The sequence below is a fragment of the Heterocephalus glaber genome, unplaced genomic scaffold (genome assembly GCF_053883595.1).
Source record: "Heterocephalus glaber isolate CG9 unplaced genomic scaffold, H.glaber_assembly_v1.0 deba00001532, whole genome shotgun sequence".
In the NCBI taxonomy this organism is placed as follows: domain Eukaryota; kingdom Metazoa; phylum Chordata; class Mammalia; order Rodentia; family Bathyergidae; genus Heterocephalus; species Heterocephalus glaber.
The window spans coordinates 12,517,233-12,542,374 of record NW_028258330.1 but is presented as its reverse complement, the minus strand read 5'-3'; the positions used below and the strand labels follow the sequence as shown (position 1 = coordinate 12,542,374).

At 45.0% G+C, this 25,142-nt stretch overlaps 1 protein-coding gene across 1 annotated transcript in view; it reads right to left on the bottom strand.

Annotated features, from left to right (window-relative positions):
• Nucleotides 1-11,130: 11,130 nt before the first annotated feature.
• The window catches only part of Jag1 (jagged canonical Notch ligand 1), a 35,394-nt gene continuing 21,382 nt past the window's right edge, over nucleotides 11,131-25,142 (bottom strand). The window contains exons 7-26 of the mRNA XM_004840824.3: nucleotides 25,006-25,125; nucleotides 24,511-24,624; nucleotides 23,341-23,454; nucleotides 22,620-22,733; nucleotides 22,068-22,114; nucleotides 21,588-21,761; nucleotides 21,031-21,181; nucleotides 20,051-20,215; nucleotides 19,505-19,618; nucleotides 18,956-19,069; nucleotides 18,758-18,871; nucleotides 18,528-18,644; nucleotides 18,021-18,048; nucleotides 17,477-17,562; nucleotides 15,906-16,019; nucleotides 15,215-15,324; nucleotides 14,887-15,120; nucleotides 14,554-14,685; nucleotides 14,235-14,385; nucleotides 11,131-13,385 (exon numbers count right to left, since the gene is read on the bottom strand). Coding sequence (XP_004840881.1) covers nucleotides 12,928-13,385; nucleotides 14,235-14,385; nucleotides 14,554-14,685; nucleotides 14,887-15,120; nucleotides 15,215-15,324; nucleotides 15,906-16,019; nucleotides 17,477-17,562; nucleotides 18,021-18,048; nucleotides 18,528-18,644; nucleotides 18,758-18,871; nucleotides 18,956-19,069; nucleotides 19,505-19,618; nucleotides 20,051-20,215; nucleotides 21,031-21,181; nucleotides 21,588-21,761; nucleotides 22,068-22,114; nucleotides 22,620-22,733; nucleotides 23,341-23,454; nucleotides 24,511-24,624; nucleotides 25,006-25,125 — 2,771 coding nt within the window. The 3' untranslated portion in view covers nucleotides 11,131-12,927. The remainder of the gene's footprint in view (nucleotides 13,386-14,234; nucleotides 14,386-14,553; nucleotides 14,686-14,886; nucleotides 15,121-15,214; nucleotides 15,325-15,905; nucleotides 16,020-17,476; nucleotides 17,563-18,020; nucleotides 18,049-18,527; nucleotides 18,645-18,757; nucleotides 18,872-18,955; nucleotides 19,070-19,504; nucleotides 19,619-20,050; nucleotides 20,216-21,030; nucleotides 21,182-21,587; nucleotides 21,762-22,067; nucleotides 22,115-22,619; nucleotides 22,734-23,340; nucleotides 23,455-24,510; nucleotides 24,625-25,005; nucleotides 25,126-25,142) is intronic.

Here is a 25,142-nt window from a genome sequence, read left to right as displayed (position 1 = left end):
TCTGGAAAAAAACCTGTGTGATTTTTCTTACACATTCTTTTCTTTGCCACTGGAGGTTAACTGTCATCCAGATACTCATGATTCGCTAAATGCAAAGGAGCAAACATTTGGGAAGAAGAGAGTAAGTTTTGCAGTGGTTTTGTTGTTGTTGTTCCCTTATTTTAGTACTAAAAAAGTATGGAAAATAAATGTTGCTTTTGTAAAAAGCAAGTCTCGTGGGCTGGAAGTGAAATTCGGTGGTAAAGCGAGTGTTGTGCATGCACAGGGCCATAGGTTTTATCCTCAGCACCCCCCAACACACACACACACTCAAATCCCCAGTCTTTGATTTATGGAGAATATAGCTTATCTCTGAATGAAATTTCTCAGAGTATGTCATGGGGACAACAATGGGATCACAATGTAACTGTTTTCTTGTTGCTATCATGTTTGGATTTTAGCATGGATTATTGTGCATATCAGTGGCCTTTAATTTCAGAAAGTTTGGTAAGTGCAGATACACATAAGGGAAGGAAAGTGTGCCCAAGAGAATGGCCTGGGATCACTGTTGCCATTCCAGGACTCCTTGCAGTCCTCAGCAGCCCTGCAGTAATATTTCCACACAATTGAGTGAGTGGCCTTCCTCTGAGATAACAAGCAGGCTTCCTATGAGCCAAAAATTTTCTATTCAGCGTGCTGTGACTTGAATATGGAAATCATCTTAATTTCTTCTTTTCTCTTATGAAGATATTTCCATGCATGGTTTGTCAAGACAAGAGTTCATTCTTTGGTATTGACACACTACTGAATTAAAACATGTTGGAGCAAGTTGAAAAATCAAAATTAAGCCGGTTCCTCTTAAACAGTTTAAAGCCTTCCTTAGTTCAAAATAAATTAAGCACTGTAAAATGAAGTTAATTCAGGTAATTAGTACATAAGTCTAACCATATTATATCCCTGGTATTCCAGTTTCAGGGTATAATTAAATTCTCAGAAATCTGCAGAACTCCCTAATTTGGTTTCTATATTTATTTAACAAGACAGGAAACAAATATATGTCAGTATACCCCATAAGGGAAGGAACCTGAATGAAGGAGTTTATCTTTAGTTACCTAGAAATAGTACTGAGCTTGAATTTGATCATATTTATATGTTTCATTTTGCATCATAATTATTACCATAGACCATATTACTTTATAATTACCATTATAGGCCATATCAAAAATTTTGATTCCTAATTTACTTAAGCAAAAATAATAAAATCATGCATTTGACCCAGAAGTATCAGATCACATACTTAGAGTATGAATTTGACAGACACCCTCCCCGCCAATAACTTTCTTAAGTTGAGTTAGAAAGTCAGATACTGCCATGAGCACCAGAAGAGTTCTTTTTTCCTATGAACTTTATTTTCTCATTTGTTTTATTTAAAATTTTTTAAATAGTTGTGTATGTCAAAGTGATGAAATTATATAGTGAAAATGTACCTTTTCTATGAATAAAGTATTTTAAAAAACTACTGTGTGTCACTTATGTTCTTTAAAAAGTAAATTAGCCCCAAGGAATACACATCCAAAATACCCTTTTCTGAACATGTTTTGGGTTTTTTTGGTTTTGTTTTGTTTTTGGTACCGGGGATCGAACTTGGGTCCTTGTGCTTGCGCAGCAGGCGGTGAAACCACTGAGCTAAATCCCCAGCCCCTGAACATGTTATTTTAAATTATGTTCTATTTGTAAGAAACATTCTCTCCTAGAAGCAATTAGTAGATTTTGAATACTTTGTTAAGATAGTCAAAGGAGGTCTTCGAACCATTGCCCCTAAAGATTTAGGAATATAAAACACAATGTGAAACATTAGAATTAAATTGCCCCCTAAAAATTTTGGGGTGCATCCTACAGTGTGAATTTGTTCCCCTTTCTGCTCCCGTGTGAGCTAAGATAAACCTTGTGGAAGATTAAAGTACACGAGCTTGACTTCTTTCCAGAGAACCTGGACATTCCCTAAGTGAATTTCTTTTCATTTTCTATGTGCGTCTAATCCTAGTTTAAGACTGATAAAATCCTGGGCCAGCTCTTTCTCACATTGCCTTCTATTTCAGGATCCTAAGCCTCTCTGGTCACTTGTAATTAAATTTCCCCTGTGGCCTGTACATGAAGTATTTCATTATACATTTAAAGAGCCATGCATGAAGTGCAGAAAGTGACTACAAATGATAAAGCTTAACCCATCCTTCATGTTCCTGGTCATGGTGGCTCACCACGTGGCCCTGCACTGGACATGGGGCCTAGGTTTGGGACTGCTTAACAGCAGGGTGCTGCAAGCTGAAAACTGGGTCCAAGTTGCTATTCAACCTTCCAGGCCTGTTTCTTTGTATGTCAAATAAAAATATTTTAAGTGCCATCCATACCTCCGAGTACTCAGGTGAACATGCCACACACTGGAATCACCTGGGTAGGTTCTAGTTTATTCCCAATCACTAAGGTTAGGCCTGGACCTTGTTTTAAAGCCCATCAATAATGATTTTCATGTGAAACTATTCTTTTTTTAATGTTTGTGTGTGTGTATTAGATGTTAAAAGAGACAGGGTGAGCTAAGACCTGAGTAACCCTTCAAGAAGGAATTCCTGCAAATCCAAGTATACCTACTTCCAAACAAGTAGGAAAGGCTGTGGGGACAAGGTGTCAGTAGTCTTAAGTTTAAATCATATAAAAAGATGTTTTGTTTCCTCCTAAGGCCCCTCTGCATTTGTTCTGCTACTTTAGCCCCTACACATGTGAACACAACACTTAGTCTGTGCCAACATTGGGAAACTGTTACCCTCATTTGTAAGATGAGTTTTTAAAGCACCTAAATAATTGTCTGAAATTCTTACATAAACCTCTGGAGTCTGCCTTTGATCCATGATCATTAATATCATTAATAGGCTCTCTGAAAGTGCATGTGAATCTCAAGTTAGCATTTGGCAGAGCAGTGGAAGAATGAACGCTTTTAAAATAGTTTGGCTCAGGAAGCACATCTGAAATAACCCTGTGGGAAAATCAGGAGAATTTCTCATCCTCCAAAGGATTACCTAGGATGAGATACTGACCTTGTATTTTAAGTTCAGTTACATTTCTTTAAACCTCATTCATTACCCTGCCTGATTTATTTTAGGGGGTGAAGTAGGCTGTGGGAGGGGGCTCTGCGATGATGTACAATTCTTAGGCTTGCTTTTTGTGTTCTGCACAGTTCCCAGAAGATTTTTTTTATCATAATGTACATACATATTTCTTTTAAAAAAAAAAAGCTTTTTCAGGACATTTTCCATAGCTTTTCTGTCAGAAGTTAGAGCTGAGGACTGCTCTCCCGTGCAGGCTCAAAGTCAAGCAAGACCCAGAAGGCTGAGTGTGTGCAGGGCAAGCAGGGCGCTGACCTCTGCTGGGGGGAGAGGTCAGTTCTGCACAGAAGACTCAAAAGGGAGGAAGAAAAAGCAACTCCTCAGCAGGGAGTTTGACTTGCTTTAGGGCAGAAGAGCTTTTATAAATGAGTTCCCAGACTCCCACGCCCTCTTGCCTGCTCTTCTATTGCTAGTCCTGTCTGTGTGCTTGGACGGACACACACACACACACACACACACACACACACAAAGGCACACACAGCTTCTATTTCCACTTATTGCCTCACATCCCTCTCTCCACCTGCCCCTGGAACTGTGGACAGATTGGCAGAGCCTGCTGCAGAGGAGGCAGGCGATGGATTGACGGAATTTTCTGGGCCCCATGGCTCTCTGTGCCTTTTCATACCCTCCTTCACATGCTTGACTGGTGAGAAGAACACAGAGGGCTCTTTCCCAAACCCACTGTGAGTGCCTGGAAGGGTTCAGACCAGCTGGTCCATTCCTGTTGTCAGAAGGAGAAGGTGGAAAGGTAAATCAGAGTGACCTCCAGCCAGGATGTGGGAGCCTGGGCTGGGCATCTGGGATGTGTCCCAGGAAGAAAAGCCTCAAAAAATCTTCCTGGAGGGTATCAGAGACTTATGAATCAGCAGCATGGCTTTATTTGTATATTCTCCTTAAAATGCTTCCTTAGCCATTTTCCAGTTTCCCAAAGCATTGTGCTTAGCACAGTGACCATCTAGAGTGGGGTAGAGATGACTTGGGCCGAGCCTGGGCATCTAGAAAGCCTTTTGGGGTGGCTGGCCAATGAAAAGTGGCCATCAGTCTTCAAGCAATTCTGGGAGCAAGAGCTCTCTGCAGAGACTTGGGATTCTTGTTTTGATGCTAAGAATCTCCAGTCAAAATGTTCTAGATCTCACCTAAAATCTCTACAAGTTCAAAGACAAGCAGACTCTATCCATCTGTAAATTTTCTACAGCAAACTGGTCACGCTTTCTGTTAAACTTGTATTTCTTGGGACTGGTTTATCAAATTGCATGTTCTTTTGGGCCCTGGTTATAGAAATGACTTTGGTTCTTGTAATGTGTGTTTCTCAAATCTAATTCCAGGTCCCAGTAATATTTTCAGAAAGCTTGTTGAACTTAAGAGAAACCTTAGCTTTCTGCCAGCAGCTATGCAGTCTACCTAGGCCAGCTGCCCACCACATGAGAGCAATCCTGGGAGAGAGGAAGTAAGTGGAAGAGAAAGTTGGGTTTGACATTTAGCCCCACCCCAGTCCAGAAGAAATGGCTGCCATAGAGTGATGACAGCCAAGGAGGGAAGCCCCTTGTAGGAAAGGGCTCCTGTGGGAGAGGGGGCTATTCCAAAGTATTTTTGAAATGCTCATCCCACTGAAAATCTTAAGAAAACCAGAGTCAAAGAACATCATGTTATTTCATAAAGATAGAAAATTAGCCCCAGACTATGTCCGAGAGTCCTCCAAAGCCAGGCTTCTGAGCTCACCTCAATTGGCACTAATTTTTTTAAAACTGGTGGGGACAGAGGAAAGAACTGTGTTGTAATTCTCACTATTTGCAGGCTTAAGTCCGCTATCTACACTTGGAGACCACACACTTGTGGAATTTAATTGGGCACCCAAGTTTTGTTTTGGTTTTTTTTCCAGTTCTGTAGTTCATTCTCCTCTTGAATGAGCTTTTCTTTCTGCTACACTGGTAGCAGGCACTGAATTGATCAAGGAAAAAGCCGACAATTTGTATAGTCACAACCAAATACAGCATCTACATGTGACATGGCCTGGTATGTTTCCCTTTATAAGAGGCTTGCATTAGTTTTGTAAGCTGTGAAAAAAATTACCATAAATTTGGTGGGTTAAAACAACACAAATGTACTATCTCCTGGTTTATGACACCTTTTTTAGCGGAGTCTTCTGCTTGGGGTCTCAAGGCTGAAAGCAGGCCATCAACCAGGCTCCATCCTCATCTGGAGGTTCATCTAGGGAAAGCTCCTTTGCATTGTTAGCAGAATTGAGCTCCTTATAGTTACAGGATTAGGGCTCCCATTGTCCTGGCTGTTGGCCAGGGATTTCCTAGAAGCTGTTCTCAGGTCTTTGCCAATTGGCCCCCTCCATTTCATTAATAAACTTACATTGCCTTGAATCTCTTTTCACACTTTGAATCTTCTGACTTTTCCTTCTGTAACCAGAGAAAACTGATTTTCTTTTAAAAAGTTCCTGACTAGGTCAGCCTCACCTGGATAATCTGTATTTTAAGGCTGATTTGGGTCTTTATATCTGAAAAATTCCTTTCACTGCAGTGCCTGGATTAGAGTTTAGTTGAATAACTAGGGACTAGGAGTCATTGGGGTCCATCCTAGAATTCTGACCATCACTAGGTCCAACAGCCTAGTCCAGTGGAAGTGAACCAATGGCAATGTTGTTTTTCTTTTAAGACAAAAGATAGTAATGTATGAGTTTTTTTCTAAACTAAAACCTGAGTATTCATATTTAATTACATTGTTGGCATTTTGTGATAAATATGTGGGTTTTGGATTATAGTTTGGGCACTTGTCTCTAAAAGGTTTGCTACCACTGACTAGCCCTTCTCTGACAGGGGGCCAGTTTAATGGTGAGAAAGGTGACTGTTGGAATCTACCTGAATTGCTTAATCCTTTAATGGACTTACCGTATCACAGGCTGCTTAGAGAAAATACAAATAGCAGTGTTCTTCCTTCAACCCCTTTCATGAACGCTACATGGAACATGTTCGTTGTCACCCTGACAGATGAAGAAACTGAGTCAGAAAGAATTTGGGAAACTCAAGTTAGTAAGTAGCAAGGCTTCTGGAATCTAACCCCAAACCCAGAAACATTTGTTAGGTTACAATGGGAGAATTCCAAATCAGGAATTGGGAAGCAAGAGCTGCAACTGGAATCCAGGAAGTCTGGCTGCAGAGTACATGCCCTTGGCCACCCAGGATTCAGCCTGACTTTACACAAGAAGGTGAAAGTCCGTCAAGCAACAGGTCAGGCCCGTATGAAGGCAGAACACTCCAGAGGAAATGTTCAGGACCACTTTAGTAACGGCGCTACAGCCAGCACTGTTCAACTGAGGGCTCACAGGAAGCGCAGAAATAATCGAGTGTGGATGTGGAGAAAGTCAGTTGTGATGAGGCCTTACCCTCTTCCCTTCCTGGCCTTTTCCTTTACCCAGGGGCATTTTTCCTTCATCTGTGCACAACTGTGTGCTGTTTCACATTTGTCCTCTTCTCTATTTTATCCCTTGAATTCTCTGCAAAAGACCTCAAAAAAACATCAGTTCAAAGCCAGAGGGAGCCCCATTAGGGTATCTGATTGTTCATGTCCTGAACTTGGAAAGTTTGTTTTTGTCTCAGGGTTTTTCCAAGTTACTCAGCGTGGATGTGTGCGCGAAGAGGAAACTTCTGCACAATCCTGGCATAACCTGACACGACAAACAGGTTAAAGATGACCCGTGGAATCGTTTGTAACCATCAGCGCGGGGTGGGGAGAGACAGCTGGGGAGTAGGCTTTTAGGGGTGTCAGCAGAGGAAGCAGAGCTGCCTAAAGGCAGTTGCAGGAACTCCCCGGGGTGTGTGTGCGTGTGTGTGTGTGTGTGTGTGTGTGTGTGTGTGTGTGTGTGCCAGCCCAGCGGCATACTGGACCCAGTAAGCTTCTTCACATTCAAGCCATTTGGATTTTAGGATTTGCAAATGATCCGATGATTTCCGTGATAACCTGTTAGGGACCTGCCCGGGGAAGCGGGCGTTGTCGGCGAGCATGCAATGAGGCCTAATTGGCACTGCAATCACCTGATCCCACACCGGACGCTGGCAGTTGAGTCCCAGGCATGTAAGCAGCAGTATGTCCTGCACAAGGCAGAAAGGTGCGCATGCGTGGACATGTACGTGCGTGTGGACGTCGCGCACGCGCAAAGTGTGTGTGGGGGGGGATGGGCTGGAGGGGTGTGATTCCTTTCGGAATCCCTTTTCCTGCGATTGATTCATTTTCTAATTCTATGAAGAATCTAAAAAGGAAATCTGAAACTTCCCAAGAACAAAGGAACAACCTATAAAAGAACAGGGCTTAATCTCCCTTTGATTCAGAAAATACCTATTGCTTCCCTATTTATAGAGATGCCACTTTGTAGTCAGAGCTACCTCAGATCAGTGGTAACACTGTGCTCCCTGCCACCTCCCGGGACCCTTTGCATCGCATTTTAGCGCAGCTCTTCCAGCACTTTACTTTTGGAAATCACGCCCAAGGGAAGATCATTGGTATAACCTAGTATAACCTGGAAAATTCCCAGAGGAGACACAATACACAGCAGCCCAGGAAGCAGGAGCCCCAAGTCCTACCCCGACGGTTGCTAACTGTATGAGAAATCCCAGGACTGCTCTAGGGCTCAGTTTCCCCTTCTGGGAAACTAGCAAGGGTTGGATCCTTCGGTGGATAAGATGGATCCCCAATTGCATTAACAATCATTGAGTCTAAAATGCTTTTCAACTGCACTTATCTCACCAAGGATGAGACAAAGCAGCTTTTCACCCTTCGGGTGTAAAATAGAGTGGCCCAATCAGTGTGGTTGCCCCAGTAGTCATTAGGAAGCCAGCTGCAAACCTGTGTTTCCCTCCGGATCACCAGTGAGCCCCACCGGCCCTGCCAGGTGCTTCTGTTTAAAACAAAGCTGCTCCTTTCATGTTGCTGGCATCTGACCTGCTCTGTGAATAGTGCAACCCTCGGGTGCCCTGGTATGGATATCTGTAGGGGTTGGAGAAGCGGCGGGCAGACTTCCATTCAAGGCTCTTATGGATTTAAGAGCCTTTACTCTCCAAGTCAGTTTTCCTGACTTGCATATCACAGGTTAATACTGGACTCATGCATAATGATACATAATTTGAGACTTGTAAAAGCTGCCCTGGACTTGAAAGAAGCATATTCTGTGCCAGGAAAGTTGTGCCTGGCATGCAAGAGCAAGTAGTACAGGTAGAATGTGTCCAAGGCAAGGGAGCTTCACCCTTTTGACAGGTTCTCAGAGGATGCCAGATAGGTGTTCAGATGCCTCAGCAGTCATGCAGCACCACAAACATCGAACACGCACACACACACACACACACACACACATATTTTAATAACCATTGGAAGGCAATGTTCACAAAGGGAAATTCATTGTTTTTAATATCCCCAGAAATATCTCACGGATTTGAAGTGATGCAACCAGATTGCCCTAATGGTTTCTAAACTTTGTTTTTAAGACTTCTGGGGCCAGAACCCTGAAGAACTGCCTAGGGGCACCCTTCTGCCTCACATACTCAAGTTGTTGGCATCGTTGGAGTCTGACATAGCCTGAGCAGGGATGTTTAGCTGCTTGTGGAATGGGGGAAAAAAAGGTTAAGAAAAATAAGTGTTGTTTTTGCAAACTGTCTATTTAAAAACAGAACCTCAGGAAGCACATTTCTGTTCCAATACTTGGATGAATCAGAGCTTACAAAGTATAAATACACATTAGCAGGAGGAGGCTTCCCATAACCCATGTGCTTATGTCTTTCCAGACTGAGAACCTCTGAACTCATGTTTCTCATTCCCAGTGGAGGCAAGAGAGACCCACAATCCAAACGGAAGTGGTGGACTATTGCTCAGCCCAAGTTCAAACCCCTGTAGGCCCGTAGGACATTTTTTTCTTTAAAGGCAACTGGTTTTTAGTTGTACACTTGTTATGTGAGACAGGTGTAAGCCATTTAGAAAGGTGGGGAACCTACACCCTCATTCCTCTCCACTCTATGGTACCTAGGAAATATTACTAAAAAATTTAACCTTGACTCACTGACCCCTCAGATCAGCTAGTAAAGATGAAGCACTTAGACCACAACTTGCTCAAGGGGCTATGTAATTATTTTACTTAAAAATGATATCAGGTGGCAATTTTACAACAAACTAGCTTCCAGGCTGTTTAATTCAGTTTAACAAGGAGAGAAAACATTGTAATTAGTGAAGAGCTTATACTTTAGAACTTTAGCAGGGTTGTTCTCCAATTTTATGGTACATGAGATGAGGAGGAGGTGGGGGAGAGAGCTTGTTGAAAATGCAGGTTCCCAGGCCTAAACTTGGTGAGTCTGATCAAAGCAGGTCTTGGGCCAGGCCTGGATATCTGCATTTAAGAGAAACTCACTTGCCAAGTCACAGTTATGATTAGTCTCACTTTTAGTCACGATTTATCCCTTTTCTATTCTAATTCTATACTGTGTTAAATCCAGACTCTCAGGATAGTTTCTCATCCTAAAGCAACCAGCTTTAAGTTAATTCTTTCCTGTGATTTCACAGTATATTATAATGCTAGAATCTTTTAGCCAAGTTTCTGGACTCTTACAGCACCTTTAAAGAGGGCTGAGAATGTTCATGGGAAGTGGTAAAGGAGAATCCCTTTTCCACATCGCTAAGCCCATGATAACCAGGGCTCTGCTGTTTCCTTCTCTCTTCACAATTAAGATCCTGACTTTTGAGCCTTGCCCAGGAGCCTGATCTGTAACCTCTCACTACCAAAGAATGTCTGGGATGGAAGGCTCCTTAAGACAACACCCCTGAATCTCAAGATCACTTCCCTCCTGGAATGAAGAATCGCAAAGGCTCATTTTTTTTTTCTTGGCACAAAACCATTTGGCAGCTTACCAAAGAATTCTGGGGTCTTACAGAATACAAGTTTAAAAACCCCCAGAACAAGATATTGCTTCAGGATGGTGTTTGAAGTTAGCATGGCTAAACCAGACTGTCTCCTGGCTTAAGGGTCTATATTGCTCCTCCCCCCACAACCTTGCAGAAATGATAAACTATTGCTACACCAAGGCAGGATGCTATCATGGGAATCTAGACTCATTCATGCTGAGTCTTTTAGGCTGCCTCGTCAGTGAGCCACAACATGCTGTTGGCCACCAAAGGCCACCACAGACTCTCAGTACTTCTTGGTCTCTCCTTATGCACAAGGAGCCAGGGGTACAAAGCCCACCGTCATCCATGATTGAACAAGCTGCCCATCTGAGAACAATTTCTACTCTAGTAGTAAAATTAGTTTCCTAAGAAGAAAAATATCCCTGTCAGCCTTTTGCTCCAAAGTTTGTTGTGCCCGTTGGAGTTACACTGTGAAAACTCCAGGTAGGTAGATGGGCCTGAATGCTGACACACTGGGGAACAACTCAAGAAGGGTAATCTGGCTTCTGAAGCAAGGAACTCCCAGTGACTCCACTCAGCTACTGGATGCTGTCCATTTGTCTGTCACCAGAACTCCTGCCTTGCTGCAGAGAAGTCTGAGGCAGTGTCCCTACCCCACAATATGGGGACAGGAAAACTCTCTACCAATATGCCATGTTGGCTTCTAGTCCCCAGCAGCCAAAGAGCAGCAGCTCTTTGAGGACTTCCAGACCCTGGAACATCGTGGAAGGCCAAGCAGACAAGACCCCAAGGCTGCATGGCAAGGCCAGCCCAGCATTCACTCTCTGAGCCAAGGCGATGATGCAGCCCTAACACCAAAAGCCTCCTACTCCCTACTGTGCAATGAGGAAATCACCCTAATGGTTGAGCATGCACCAAAGCTTCAAGGGCATGGTCTATGGTGGCAGGGTGTCAGTGTTAATTCAGATAGCCAGAGGGGGGAGACAAGCATTAAATCTCCCTCTTCATCCCCCAAACAACAATTCCAAACTGTTTAAAACCCCTTTATTACAGTGAGCATTTCCCATGAGTGCTCCCAAACAATTCACCTCCACACTACACGCTATTAATCCAGTGGTGTTTATTCAAGCAGTATTCACACTTGCTACTGAATAACAAGGGAATCAAGGCTCCCACAGCTCCAGCTTCACAGCAGCCCCAAGGTTTCTTGAGAACTTCAGTGAGTTTTGTGGTTGAAAAGCCTTTCAGTTCTTCACCCCTGCCCCTGTCAGGCATAGCCTATTATACCTGATAACCAGCACAGATCAGTCAGGGTAGCAAAGGCATACAGCAAAACCGGGCAGGACTATGTTAGCTCAGAAGAGGCCACACTGTTCCATGTTTTTATACAAAAAATTTAATAAATATTTTTCAAAATTTATTGCCAGGAACAACACATCAAAGATGCATTTTTATGTTCATATAACACTAATAGGACAATACAAAGTATCTTCACGGTCTCAATGGTGAACCAACAAGATTACTCTGTTTTATAAGCCTTTTTGATCTTAAACTTTGTAATAGCACTTTGATTTCCTCATTTAAGGCAGGCAGTGTACTGTACGGCAAATCTAAACAGTGATCTTACTGGACATTTTATGGTTCAAGTATTCAACTAGCTTATTAGAATACTCCCTAAATGCAGTAGATAACAAAAAATATCAAATTTACAAGTGGTTCAGTATTACATACGAATGGTGAAAAGAAATCAGAATTTACAAAATAAGATCAGTGTGCTTCCAACTTCACACAATTGGATATTTTTAAATGATATTCAACCACTCACATTTTGACTACGTTAAGTCATAGTTCAACTTGTTCCCTTAAACTGCTCTGTAGCAGACCACCTGCCTGTCTCTTCTTTTCAAGTCTAAAGCAGAAGAAAAAAACCAAAAACCTGTTCTAGACTAATTCTCAAACTGCCTCAGTCAGTCCTTAAAATGTCTTAAAGTGATGCTATATAGGTGTTTTAACATCTGACGTCGTACAAAAAAATTCCATCAGTATCAGTAACCCAGGCACAGAAGCCCATCCTAACATTTTAAGATAAACTATTTTCAAACACCTTAATTTTGGCTTATAGACAACAAGTAATGAGAAAATAAGTTCAAAAAAAAAAAAGCCATACACTTACAATGCTATCAAAAACCTTCAGTTCTAAACATACATATAAATAAAAAGGAATGATGTTTTAAGGCTCTTGATTATTAAGTTAATAAATCAAATATACACAGTGATTAATAAAAAAGAATTATTTACATAACTATACAAAAATTCTACTTTTGACACATTTCCTCTTTAAATTCTTCATTTTACCAGCAACAGCTGACATCAGGGTCCCCCCTCCCCCAACAAAAAAAATACAATAAAAAAAATAAATAATAAACTCATTTGTGATAGTTGCTGTGGTTCTGAGCTGCAAAGGCACTTTCAAATACAGAACTACTTGTACGTCATCATAAAACCAATATACAAAAACAACTCAAGAGTCAATAAATATAAATAAAACTATGATCCTAAGACTGCATCACCTTTAGGACATCTGGCAGAAGTGGAAGCTCAAGGACTGGGGGGCTGGGCAGTGTCTTGGGAGCCTGATGGCGAGGTGACGGCGGCAGGGGACATAACACACCCAGGGCACTTGCCACTAATTTTTGCATAGCTGTGAGACGCAGCGCCTGATTTTCCCAGCCAACCACAGAAACTACCATTGCCAGTGTAAGCCAGCTTGTCGAAACTTAAATTAACACAGGGATTCTAAGTCAACAACAGCCTCGGACTCGAGCGTGACACAGAATTTAAAGAACTACAAGCCCCAAGTGCCCTCTGACTACTTAGCGGTGGCAACACCCACCATCTGCTATACGATGTACTCCATCCGATTTAGGCTTTGGGCACTCTCCAAGTCCCTGTTGTCCTGTTTGTTTGTCCAGTTTGGGTGCTTAGTTGGCGTGCTGTTGGGGGGCTTCTCCTCTCTGTCTACCAGTGTGTACACTGGCTGTTTGGCAAACCGGGCTTTCTGCTGGTGTTTATCCATGTCATCCTCTTCAACTTCTGAGTTGTGTGTCCTTATCTTAGACATTTTGGAGTTTTTGTTCTCGTAATCCTTGATGGGGACAGTGTTGGCTCCATGTTTCTCAATGGGGTTTTTGATCTGGTTCAGCTGTTCCCGCACGTTGTTGGTGGTGTTGTCCTCAGAGGCCGAGAGAGTGTGGCTGCTTGGCTTCCGCCGTTTCCGCACACACCAGTAGAAGGCCGTCACCAAGCAACAGATCCAAGCCACCGTTAAGACAGAGCTCAGCAGAGGAACCAGGAAATCTGTAGGGCACGTACAGAGCGAATTAATTCCCAAAAGACAAAAAAAGCCATCACACTACAGGAACAAAAGAATACCAGTAGGGGTTCTCCTGTCCACAGTCCCCGAGAGGGCACTGTGGGACAGGTCCCTTTCCACAACTGCATATTGTCACGTCACAGCTTGTTAAGCAAGTGCTAGGATCAGGTCCCCAGGAGACCTTGACACTTGTTCCCAGAGAGACCAGGCAGGGCGGCAGCTCCTACAGTCTCTGACTCCACATGGGAGAACAGTGTCTGGGTAAGTCCAGGGGAATCTGGCTACTTAGGCAGCTCATGACTAAAACTGGATTTCAGAATTATCAAAAACCTACTCTAAGCAATTCAAATGCCCGTGGTTATATGCTTATTTCTCACCTAGCAAGAACAATGGTGCTTGAGGTCCTTAAAAGGTGAGGTTGGATGTCATGCAAGGCCATCAGGCCATCCATCTAACTAGTGCCTCACAGTGCTCAAGACAGGCTATGCCATGACCCCAAAATGCCAAATCAGGCTTTGTACAGTGTCAAGCTCAGGGAACAGTGGTGTTCTGCTCCAGGGCTCCGAAGAAGACCTAGACAGTACCTGACCCATGGGAGCCTCTCAGCAAGAACACATAGCTTGTTGGCAGGGAGAGTCAGGTGAACCTCTGCCCCTAGCAGCCAGTGTGACCTTGGTCAAGTTGGCTGACTTCAGCTGTCTCACCAACTGAGAGGCTCTGGGAGGTGGGAGGGGCACTACCCGACAATTCCTCACCTGCAGGATTTGCTGCATGGTGTAATGAGATCACTTTGACAGTCCTCACAAAAAGGGACCATCCCACTTGACACCTACCAGTCCTGTTCTTCAGAGGCCGCCTCTGAACTCTCACTTCTGCAACAGCAGCAATAAGTGAGCTGTTTCCATCACGTTTACTAACAAGATCGATTATTTTGTCAGTGATTTCCTTAATAGGGTTTCCATCATCCCGTATGTCTTCAGTAGACTGGAAAAAGAATTGTCAGACTTGACTTGGGGGATACTTAAAAGAACCTTTATTTAAAATTGTAGGACAACATATGTTTTCAATGTCACTGCTCCATATGATACTGGCTAACTGAATTTTAACTCCCTTGCAATCAAATAATGAGGTGTGAACAGGTCTGATACTCACAATGGCCACGTGTATTTCGTTGTTTGCTGAAGGGGAGGGCTCACAAGCTATGTAGATTGAATACTCAGCAGACACATTCTTCAAAATATTCAGATTCCTCAGTTCACTGCAAATGTGCTCTGTGGTAAGACCCTAAAATATTTTTAAAAATCCGCACACATAAGATATCAGAAAGAATAAAGAGGGCTGATGTTCTCGTTGAACTCTGGTTAAATTCAAACCTCACTGCTGAAGACAAGAATTTAGGCTAAAGAGAAGTAGATCCTAGCTTATGATGCTCTTCTGTTAAAACAAGCGGACACACACCATTCCCAGCTAAAGCTGTCAACCTACCGGTGACATCATCTCCTTGTTAAAGGTGAATGTAATGTTTGCACAGTTATCCTGGTAGTAGGAGTCTGAGGTGCACTTGGTCTTCACTGGCTGCAGACTAGAAGAGCGACATTCGCCAACACCAGTGCAGGGGCGCACGAAGCACTGGTCATCCAGGATGGGGATGCAGCTCTGCCCACCAGGGCACTCGCTGTGCCCTCGGTGGAGCAGGCAAGGTCGAGGGCCACACCAAACCTAGAGAAAGGGAAAAGAAGCTGGCAGCTTAGCAGGAACATCTACCCCACAACTGTGGGGACTGTGGGAAACTTGGCCACCTTCATGCCCTAACCTTGGAGCAGGAAATCCGTCCATTCTGGCACTGGCAGGTGTTACAGTCATCATCCCACTTGATCCCATCAGGTATCACACTGCCCATAGTGATGCAAGGTTTCCCTGAAACTGAGAAGTGAAGATGTATGAGTAGGAGTTTCTTCTTCCACAGCTGGATCATGGTTCTTAATACTTTACTCTCTCCCTGTTATGAAACAGTTACACCCATGCCCTTTGCCATGTGACAAGAGTTCCTTCTATATCAGGTATGTGTGCTCCCCACCCTCAATGACATCTTCACCCAGCCATGTGACTCGCTTTGGCTAATGCAATCAGTAGGTGTGACCCAGACACCCTTTAACCAGGGTCTCACCACTAAGTTTGGTGACTTGTGTGCCTGTGAAAAGAACATGGCCCATAGATAGCTCCTGCTGGTTAACCTGGATCCGTGCCACAGCACAACCACTCTGTCTACCCCGTACTCCACCACCACCAAAAATAAATACTTACAGCAAGCTACCAAGTTTTCAGATGGTTACACAGCATTATTACTCCAAGAGCTGACGGAAATCAACAGCTACCCCTCACGCGTCCCCTTCCCTACAGCCTCCACTGCATGCTCCCTCCCCAAGCATGGCACCCACTCAGGAGCAGTCAAACTGGTCAACCCAGAAGGAACATGGATGGCAACAGGGACCTGGCACACATACCTTCCTGGCACTTGGCACCACTATGGCCTGGGGGGCAGACACACCGGTAGCCATTGATCTCATCCACACAGGTCGCCCCAAAGGCACAAGGTGAAGATTGGCATTCATTGATGTCTAGAAGAAATAATTCAAGCTTAGGCTCTACGGCAGCTGGCAAAGTTTTTTTGTAGACACAAAAGCACTCAAATCATTGTAAGCTTGGCAAATTTTCACTCGTGTAACCAGTGCCCAAATAAAGAGATTATTAATCTCTCAAAAAGGTGCTACCAGTCACCAACCCCAGAGAGCATCATCATCCTGACATCTAACAGCTGAGAACCACTTTGGGCAGTAGCAATTTTAACTGAAGTTCCTTTTTCTCTGACAGTACAATTTAGATCAGGGCCAGTAAACTTTACTCAAAAAGGTCACAGTAAATATTTCAGGCTTTGCAGGACACAGGGTCTTTGTCTCAAATACTCAGTTCAGGGCCAGGGATTTAGCTCAGTGGTTCTCCACCGCCTGCCTTGCAAGCACAAGGTCCCAAGTTCGATCCCTGGTACCAAAAAAAAAAAATAGTTCTTTCTGTTGTGGCATCAAAGTGGCCACAGATAAGAGGTAAATGAGTAAGTGTGGCTACGTTCCAGTAAAACTAAGCCAGGTGTGGTGGTGCGTGCCTATAATCTCAGTATCCTGGGAGGCTGACACAGGAGGTCTGAGCCCAGCCTGGGCAACTCAACAAGACCATGTCTCAAAACAAAAAAAATGTAAAAAGGGTTGAGGATGTAGCTTAGTGCAAAAGCCTGTGTCTAATCCCCTGTACTAAAAAATATAAGTGTTTCTAAAATTTATTTTTAGAAACAGGCAGCACACTCAACATATCCCCGAGGCTCTAAGTTGCTACTTCTCAATTTAGGAGCATCAAACAGATCCAAACTGTCCCCATCTAGTGCTGAAGTCCAGATCTGGGGATTTCAAGCATCAGTAAAATTTCAAACAATCTGAGGATTGTTTGAACTGAAAAACAGTAATACAACTATTCTATCGCCATTTCTTGGTAAAAGAAACAGCATGTAGAATGTAGGTCAAAAGCTCAAAACAAAGAATAAACTTTCAGCTGTCTGAGAAACTGCATTGTTTGCTTCCCACTTATCTGCTTTCATCACTTCTCTGGGGCCTGGTCAAACCCACGGCGGCCCGGGCCCTGAAGGAAAGCCAGTCTCTTCCATCTGCGTTAGTTTGGTCCTACAGCACTGTCCCTGTGGTTAGCACCCGCTTGCCCATAATTTCAAGTTACTCACAAAGAAAAGCACACTTTCTCCTCAGGGCCCCAGTGTAGCTTAATCATCAGATTCTGTGGCCAGCACTCTCCCAAGGAACGAGGAGGGCTGTGCCACACAGGGGACCACACATGGTATCTGGGAGGCCCCAGACAGGCACCCTAATCCTGGCTGGAGGCAGATTGCTTGCTTTGTCAGGGCTACTTAAAGGGAACTATGGCCTTAACTGTTTTTAAAGATGAAAAAAGTCTGAGGCCAAGGAGGGGAACAGGGAGGAAAGCAGTTGGGAAAATCAGATGGGCCACTCCTTACTTATCCTGCAGTCGGGCCCAGCAAAACCTGCCGCACATTCACACCGGTACCAGTTGTCCCCATCCACGCAGGTGCCACTGTTGTAACTAAGAAGAAAGCAGAGACCACAGCTCAGTTAGCAACTTCCAGGTCCATGACTCCATCTGTCACTCGTAGCCATGCCAGTTACAATCCCTGGCTCCAACCCCTGGCAGCACTTGCCCCCTGCCCTGGGAGGTTTACAAATACTGATGCCTCGGCCCTATCCCAGAGAATCTCATTTCCTACGTCTCGGTTGCAGCTCAGGCACTGGGACTTTTAAAAGCTCCCTGGGTGATTCCTGTGTGCAGCCAAGGTTGAGAATCACTGCTCTAAATGAAGACTCAACTTGGCTAATTAAAGTGTGGTCCATGCAGCAGCAGGATGAGGGCCACCTGGGAGCTTGTTAGAAAAGCAGAGCCCCACTCTAGACCTCCTGTATCAGAACCGGCACTTTAAACAATCCCCAGGAGATCCCATGCATGCTATAGCCACCAAGTGCCAGCCTCAAAGTTGTCACACTTACCAGGGGTGAGGGCTGCAGTCATTGGTATCTGCAAAGGAAAGAACAACAGTGAGGACTTCAGCTGGGAAAGGGGTCTTAGCCCTAAGTAAAAATACCATTTATTTCCATAACACCCGAATGATAAAGTTGCAGTTAACACCAGCCAAATATGCTTAAAACCTCTGCTGAATTGGAACCAGGCCTGCAGCACACTGAGTTTCATTTGTCATGGGACACATGTACACAGGAAGAGGCCCGGGGAGGGAACTGCGGAGTGTTTGAGAATGGAAGACAGCAGGCTGGTCAGCCCCTGCACTGGGATCTGAGACGCCATCTGTCTCCACTTATCTCATCAGCAACTTTCTCATGCCCAGGTCAGGACTGTAGCCCATCAAGTCATTAATATGAACCCAGGTGATACACAAGCAGACATCAAACAACACTGCTTCTGGTTTCAATTGCAAGTCCCCAAGGGTGTCAGGATATGCTCCAGCAGCCCTGGGAGAGTTCAAGGGGGAGTACACTCACTCTGTGTACAGATGAGCCCCTCCCAGCCTTCTTTGCAGACACATGTGAAGGACTCGCCGTTGACCACACAGGTGCCCCCATTATGGCAGGGGCTGGGCAGGCAGCTACTGTTTCTGGCTGCAAGACAAGGACAGGACCACCTGCCATGAGGATCCAGAAATTGCCTATAGAGGGGCAAAACCCAGACCCAGGAGCGCACCAGGAGACACTCAGATGGGGCAGAAAGTTACCTATATTGCAGGTTGTTCCTTCCCAGCCACCAGGACACATGCACTTAAATGCATCTCCTTCGTCATAGCAGGTGCCACCATTGTTGCATGTGGCCTCATCACACTGGCTGTCACCTGGAAGAAGAACGTATCTGTGTGAGGCTCTGCTGGTCCTTCTCACAGAGTACAGAGCCAGGACTCAAGCTGGCAAACACTTACGTGAGTGGCAGGTCTTTCCTTTCCAACCATTTTTACAGTCACAGTAAAAATCGTTGACCAGGTCTCGACATGTGCCCCCATTGTAGCAGGGGTTCTGGCTACAGTCATTAATATCTAGAACCAAAGAGAAGACCTGAGCTGAAGAAAATCCCAGGTCCATTCTCACTCCTCTACAGCTTCCCCTAACCCCCTATTTTCCACTTCCATGTCCCTTTTTAAGAACTAAAGTCACTCCAAACTTTAAATGACACAAGTTAGGCAAGGGAAGACATAGCGTTCTGAATTCCCATGGAAATTAAAATCAAGATGGACCGATATTAAAAGTGCCTTTCCTTGCAAGCAGGAATATTTACCACCTTCATTTTCAGTCTAATTCTATAGCTCCCCAGCAAAAGTCCCTCAGCATTAATAAATGCAAGCTACTAGGCCCCACTGCAGAAATTGTTGGGGACATACCTTCAGAAATTTCCACTACAGAGAAAGACATCCCAGGTTAAGGGGGAATCCCCCCACCCCAGAGCTGTCAGTCCCAAAGAACCACAGACTCACTGGTTTCACAGTAGGCCCCCTCCCAGCCATCGCTACAGATACACTTGTAGGAGTTGACACCGTCGATACAAGTGCCACCATTTCTACAGGGGTTGCTTTCGCAGTCATTAATATCTGTGAAAGGAAGAAAACAATAAACATGAGAAATTGAAGGTCAGATAATGCCCCAACCAAGCCCTGTCCCATGGTTTTCATGGCCATCTAAGAAAATGCACCTAGTGCCTCTCTAAACTGACTTTCTCCAATGAGGCAGAAGCTTCCAGATGGTGCCTCCCCCATTTTACGTAACACCCTCACTTGCAGAGTTATTTGGTGGGCCTGGGAAGAAACTTCTACAGAAACGGGGGACTACTCAAATTAGTAAGATTCCAGAACATTCCAAAATAGATATGGAGACTCAGAAGGACTAGAGTCATCTAGTCAACTGAATTCAACCTCAGTCTTAGATTCCAGATGTAACGATAAATGTAATGGTCACTTGAGCCTTAGTTTCTGATCGAGGCAATTCAACTCAAATGCTCCCCACTCCCCAGCCAGGGGTCTTACTTTCATGGCAGTACGTTCCCGTGAAGCCTTTGTTACAGTCACAGGTGAATTTGCCTCCCGACTGGCTCTTGCACTTCCCGTGGGGACCACAGACGTTAGAGGAGATATACCGCACCCCTTCAGGCGTGTCGTTGGAAGCCATGGCCACAGTGCAGCTGTCAATCACTAGAAGACAGGCTCAGGATCAGATCAAAGCCACAGCATTCCTAAGCAAAGGACTGACACCATGCCTCCATGCTGGAGCCGGGCACCCTCTGGCTAATGAGGGTAAGAAGTCAAGAGGCACCCCAGGGACCAGGACTCCAACGACGTGCCTCCTTACACTATGACAAGCAAAGCGGAGATGCCAGGGGAATTTTTAAAGCATTTTGTCACTATGTAGTCAAGAAGCCTACACGCCTGTGGGCCCGTTCATCCCACCTCTGATAGCTACCCGTTTTGGGGAAAGCTTGCTAAGGAAAAAGATCAGTTCTGCTTCCTTCCTCACTTTTACTTAAGCAAGGCTAGAGGATAAACTTACAGCTAGGCTTTAATTAAAGGTTGTGCCACCTAATACAGCAGCCATGGGCCACACGTGGCTATCTACATCTAAATGAGCTAAAATTAAATAGTGTTAGCTTGCCAATCATGGCTCGTGTGCTCAGTGGCCACATGTGGCCCGCAGCTCCTGTGACACTGAACTCAGGCTGAAATGAGATACAGGACATCTCCACAGTTGGACAGAGCTCTGACAGTGCCTCAGAACTGCCAATTAACCCACCCAGGACCGGAATGACAAATGGGCTTCACGCGCTCTCCCCTGGGCTATTTGTAACACGTGGTTCCTCCACTGGAGGATTTCTCCCGCGTGTTCTGGCTTCCCTAAGCGATCAGAGAAAAGTCTTCCTCGCCTACATACTGCTTCTAAGAATGTTAAGAGGAAGTGGCACATCAGGGACAAAGGAGGTGTGGAGACAGCTGGGTGCCAGGGAGGGAGGTACCTTCACAGGGGGTCGTGCGGCAGTGGTCTTTCAGGTGCGAGCAGTTCTTGCCCTCATAGTCCTGGGGGCACTTGCAGAAATAGTCGCTAGCACGATTGTAGCACAGGGCCCCATTCTGGCAGGGGTTGGGTTCACAGTAATCTACGTCCAGCTGCAAGTGTTGGGAGGAGGACAGAGGTGTCATTATCTGAGACACCGAGAACTGACCCCTTCATCCATCCACTTCTACAAGGGGACACTGTGTATATAACACACCTTTATGCTCTAGGGACCACCACAGCCAGGTAAGCATTCAAAAACATAGGGCAGGGTGGGAGACAGAGCCAAGGAGGAAATAAAACCAAACACAGAGCCAAACAGATGGGCCATGGGAACTAAGGGGGAAATCATCTGGAAATGTCCTTCCACCAGCATTTGGCTAGCAGAGATTCCCTAGTGGAGCATGTTAACAGATGTCCTGAAAGCCAGGACACAAAAACCTGGAGAGGGGGGAAGGAAAGAAGAGGAGGCTCTGCTGTAAAAAAACATGGCCATCGGAGGTTTCTGCCTCCACTCACCTGACAGAGGTTTCCCGAGAAACCAGTGGGACACAGACACTGGAATCTGTTGATTTCATTCTGACAGTGGCCCCCGTTCAAACACGGGTTGCTGGCACATTCATTGATGTCTCTCTCACAGTGATCGCCTGCATAGCCAGGTGGACAGATACAGCGATAACCATTAACCAAGTCCTGGAGGAGGAGAAGGGGGAGAAACATGCTTTTTTTCTATGTATTCCACAAACATAACTTTAGCGGTTTAGCATGACTGCTGAGGTTCAGCCGATTCACTGAAAGAGCCAAATGCCAACAAAACTCAGCCCAGGTTAGAGGTTTCTCTGGACATGCCTTGGGGGCCTGGGGTAATGAGAGGCCTAAGGAAACGTCCAGAACCTGCTTTTCACCTGCACTTTCAAATCTCATGGTCACGGAGTCCTCCCAAAGTCACATAAATCTTAGGATTTCTTAAGATTTTCATTTAAGCAAAGATTTACATACCTGACAGGAGGCATCATTCTGACACTGGCCAAGGCAGTCATTTATATCTGAAAAATAAATAAGTCATCCTTTTAAAGAGGCACTTGACATTGAAACTGGGAATAACTGAAAAGCCTCCTCACTCAGGACAGATAAAAGTTTCAAATCAGATTTCCTGTGTGGTTCCTGTGAGATAAGGTTATTATAGTGGGTGGGAACTCTCCCTAATTCTCCCAGACTGAGGGAGTGAAACTTCACATCATTGTTTTAGCCACCTTATCAGAGTATGGGCAGTTTTAGCTGCTAATGAGCCTGATAAATTGTATGTTTTCCTTGCTGCCTCACCACTCCCTCTCCAAAAACATTCCCCACTATAAGGTTTTTCTAGCACTGGGTGGTGGTACACTTCCTTGGCATACATGAGGTCCTGGGTTCTATTCCCAGAACCACAAAATGGAAAAAAACAAACAAAAAACCCCAAAAAACCCCCTTGGAGCTAGAGCCCAGGGATGGGCAGCCAAGTGTCTTCACCACTCAAGTTTTGTGAAAATCTGAAGTAAAACAGTCACTCACTTATGTCACAATTCTGACCCATCCAGCCTGGAAGACAATCACAGTAGTAGCTTGCGATCAGATTCTTACAGGATTTGGCATTTACACAAGGTTTGGCCTCACATTCATTTGCATCTGAAAGAAAGTAAGGATGAACAATGAGAAATGGCATTCTACACCCCCTCCCCCCACCTAGAGATGCACCACACTAATAGAGTTCATCTGCAGCATGAGACGCCAGCAAGCCAGCTAAATAAGAAATACTAGATTCCCTGTATTTTGCACATCTGAGCTCTCTCCCTAACGATATCCAATAAGGAACACTAATTGATAACTTTTCAGCTGCTGGTTAACAACTGGCCCCCAACAGAACAGCAGAAAGCCACTGCGCATTTCTGTGCAGAAGCCAACATAGCCTAGTTGCTGGGATTTAAATGTGGCAAAAAGAATGCAGACAGCTCATTCCTCATGAGATCATCCCTGCTTGGAACCCAGCTGAACACTTCTTGGACAGACGATTGACATGGTTCAAGGAATTCCTTGACTTTCCCACAGGGCCGAAAAGAGCTAGTTCATTTGCATTCAAGTTATTTCTCCCAGGCCCAGAAATTCCTGATAACAAATTACTCCTTAGTATGATAGAGTTCAAACTCACACTGCCGGCCACACGTTCTTCTCTCTTCACAGCTTTGAGCAGAAAGCTAACCTGGGTTTGGAACTACAATCGCTGGAATTTCCTTACCTAACTGGCATGTCTTGCCGGTCCACTGTGGAGGGCACACACATTTAAATCCATTAACCATGTCCTGGCAGGTGCCCCCATGGGAACAGTTATTTGGGGAACAATCATCAATGTCTGTTCAATGAGAAAAGAGGGGACAGTTTAATTTCAATACATTTGGCAATTAAATAATGTAACACACCACCTCTCACATGAGCACCCTTCACCTAAAAGCCAGACACCTGCTACAAGTAAAGCTACAGCAGGGCAAGTGTCATGGTGACAATAAAGCCCAAGCCTTGAGGGTAGCTTTAAATCCCTCACTGCCCCAGTTCATTTAATCCCCCAAGCAGTGGGGGGAGGGAGACATACAGCTGGATGCCTGCAGAGCATCAACCTAGTGGGAACACAGGACACCCAGAGCTACCTAATCTTTATTATTAAAGGAAGTGAGAGGTCCTGAAAAGATACAAAGATACACACACACGAACACATATAAAAAAAATCAACACTCAACAGGCAGAAAACCTTATCCCTCTGATTTGCTTACAAGTCTCCCCCAATATAATACACCAGGTGCCACACTTCCCAATTCATTTCTGCGGGGGGCACTGCAGGCCCAGGCCAGGGAACCCCACAGCCCACATCCTTAACCACAGGTTGCCATCGGGTGCCAAGGACAGTGGTGTTCAGACCTGGATGGTTGCCCCTCACAATTCCAGGAGCTTGTTTAAAGGCTACAGGCTGCTAACTCTGGAGGGGTGCATGGCACCCAGAGATCTGTGCTGTAAAGTGGTCCAGGGGGTTCTGACATTTGACCAAGCCTAACAGCCAAGCTAACTTTGAAGGCAGGTCATTTCTCTTGGAGCACTATGACAAAATTCAGTAGTAGCAACCTGCCCTAAGGGCAGCCTCGCCGTGGCTGAAGAACAACCAGATTCAGGAGCCAGAGCTCCAGGAAGCACATGTGAAGGAATGAGCTATTCCAGGAGGGAATTTCTGCCAATCCGACATGTGTGCTCCCTGGCAGGTAGGATGGGGTGCTGGGGGACCATGCACTGCACCCACCCCTCTCCCACTGAGACTGATGTGTTACTAAGCCCATAGCTTGGACAAACCCAGGTCTCTGCCAACCCCAAATCTTGACACAATGATCCTCCAGAATGGACAGAGCCCAACACCTGCACTTACTTGTGGAGCACGTGGGCCCAGTCCAGCCCAGAGAACACTCACACTCGAACCCCAGGGAGGTCTCCTTGCAGCTGCCTCCATTGTGGCAGGGATCAGAGAGGCAGGCGTGCTCAGCTGTAGAACCAGGAGAGCAGTCAGCAAGGGACCCTGCTTTCCATTACATCCTCCCCCACCTCTGCCACCATCTCAAAAAAATATAAGCAAGTGTGTGATGTAACTCTGCTGTGCCCAGGGAAGGAAGGAACTCATCTTTCTCACTAAGCTGTCTCCAGCCACATTCCAACCCACCTTGGAGATGGAACATTCGTCCTACATAAATCAGCATCACCTAAAAAGCTAAGGACTCAAAAGAGGTTTCAGGAACCCACAGAAGGGCTGAAATAAAAAATAGCCTACAAAGTTAAGCTTGTTATCTTTTCTTAGGTGTGTGTGTGTTTTAAACTGAGTGTACAGAAAAATTAAGCAAAAGAATCTCACCCAGCTTGGACCACTTACCAATTTCACAGTTAGGTCCTGAATACCCCTCAGGGCAGGAACACTGATACTTGTCAGGACCTGTGTTGCTACAAGTTCCCCCATTGAGACACGGCTGATGAGTCCCACAGTAATTGAGATCTGCCAAAAAAAAAAAA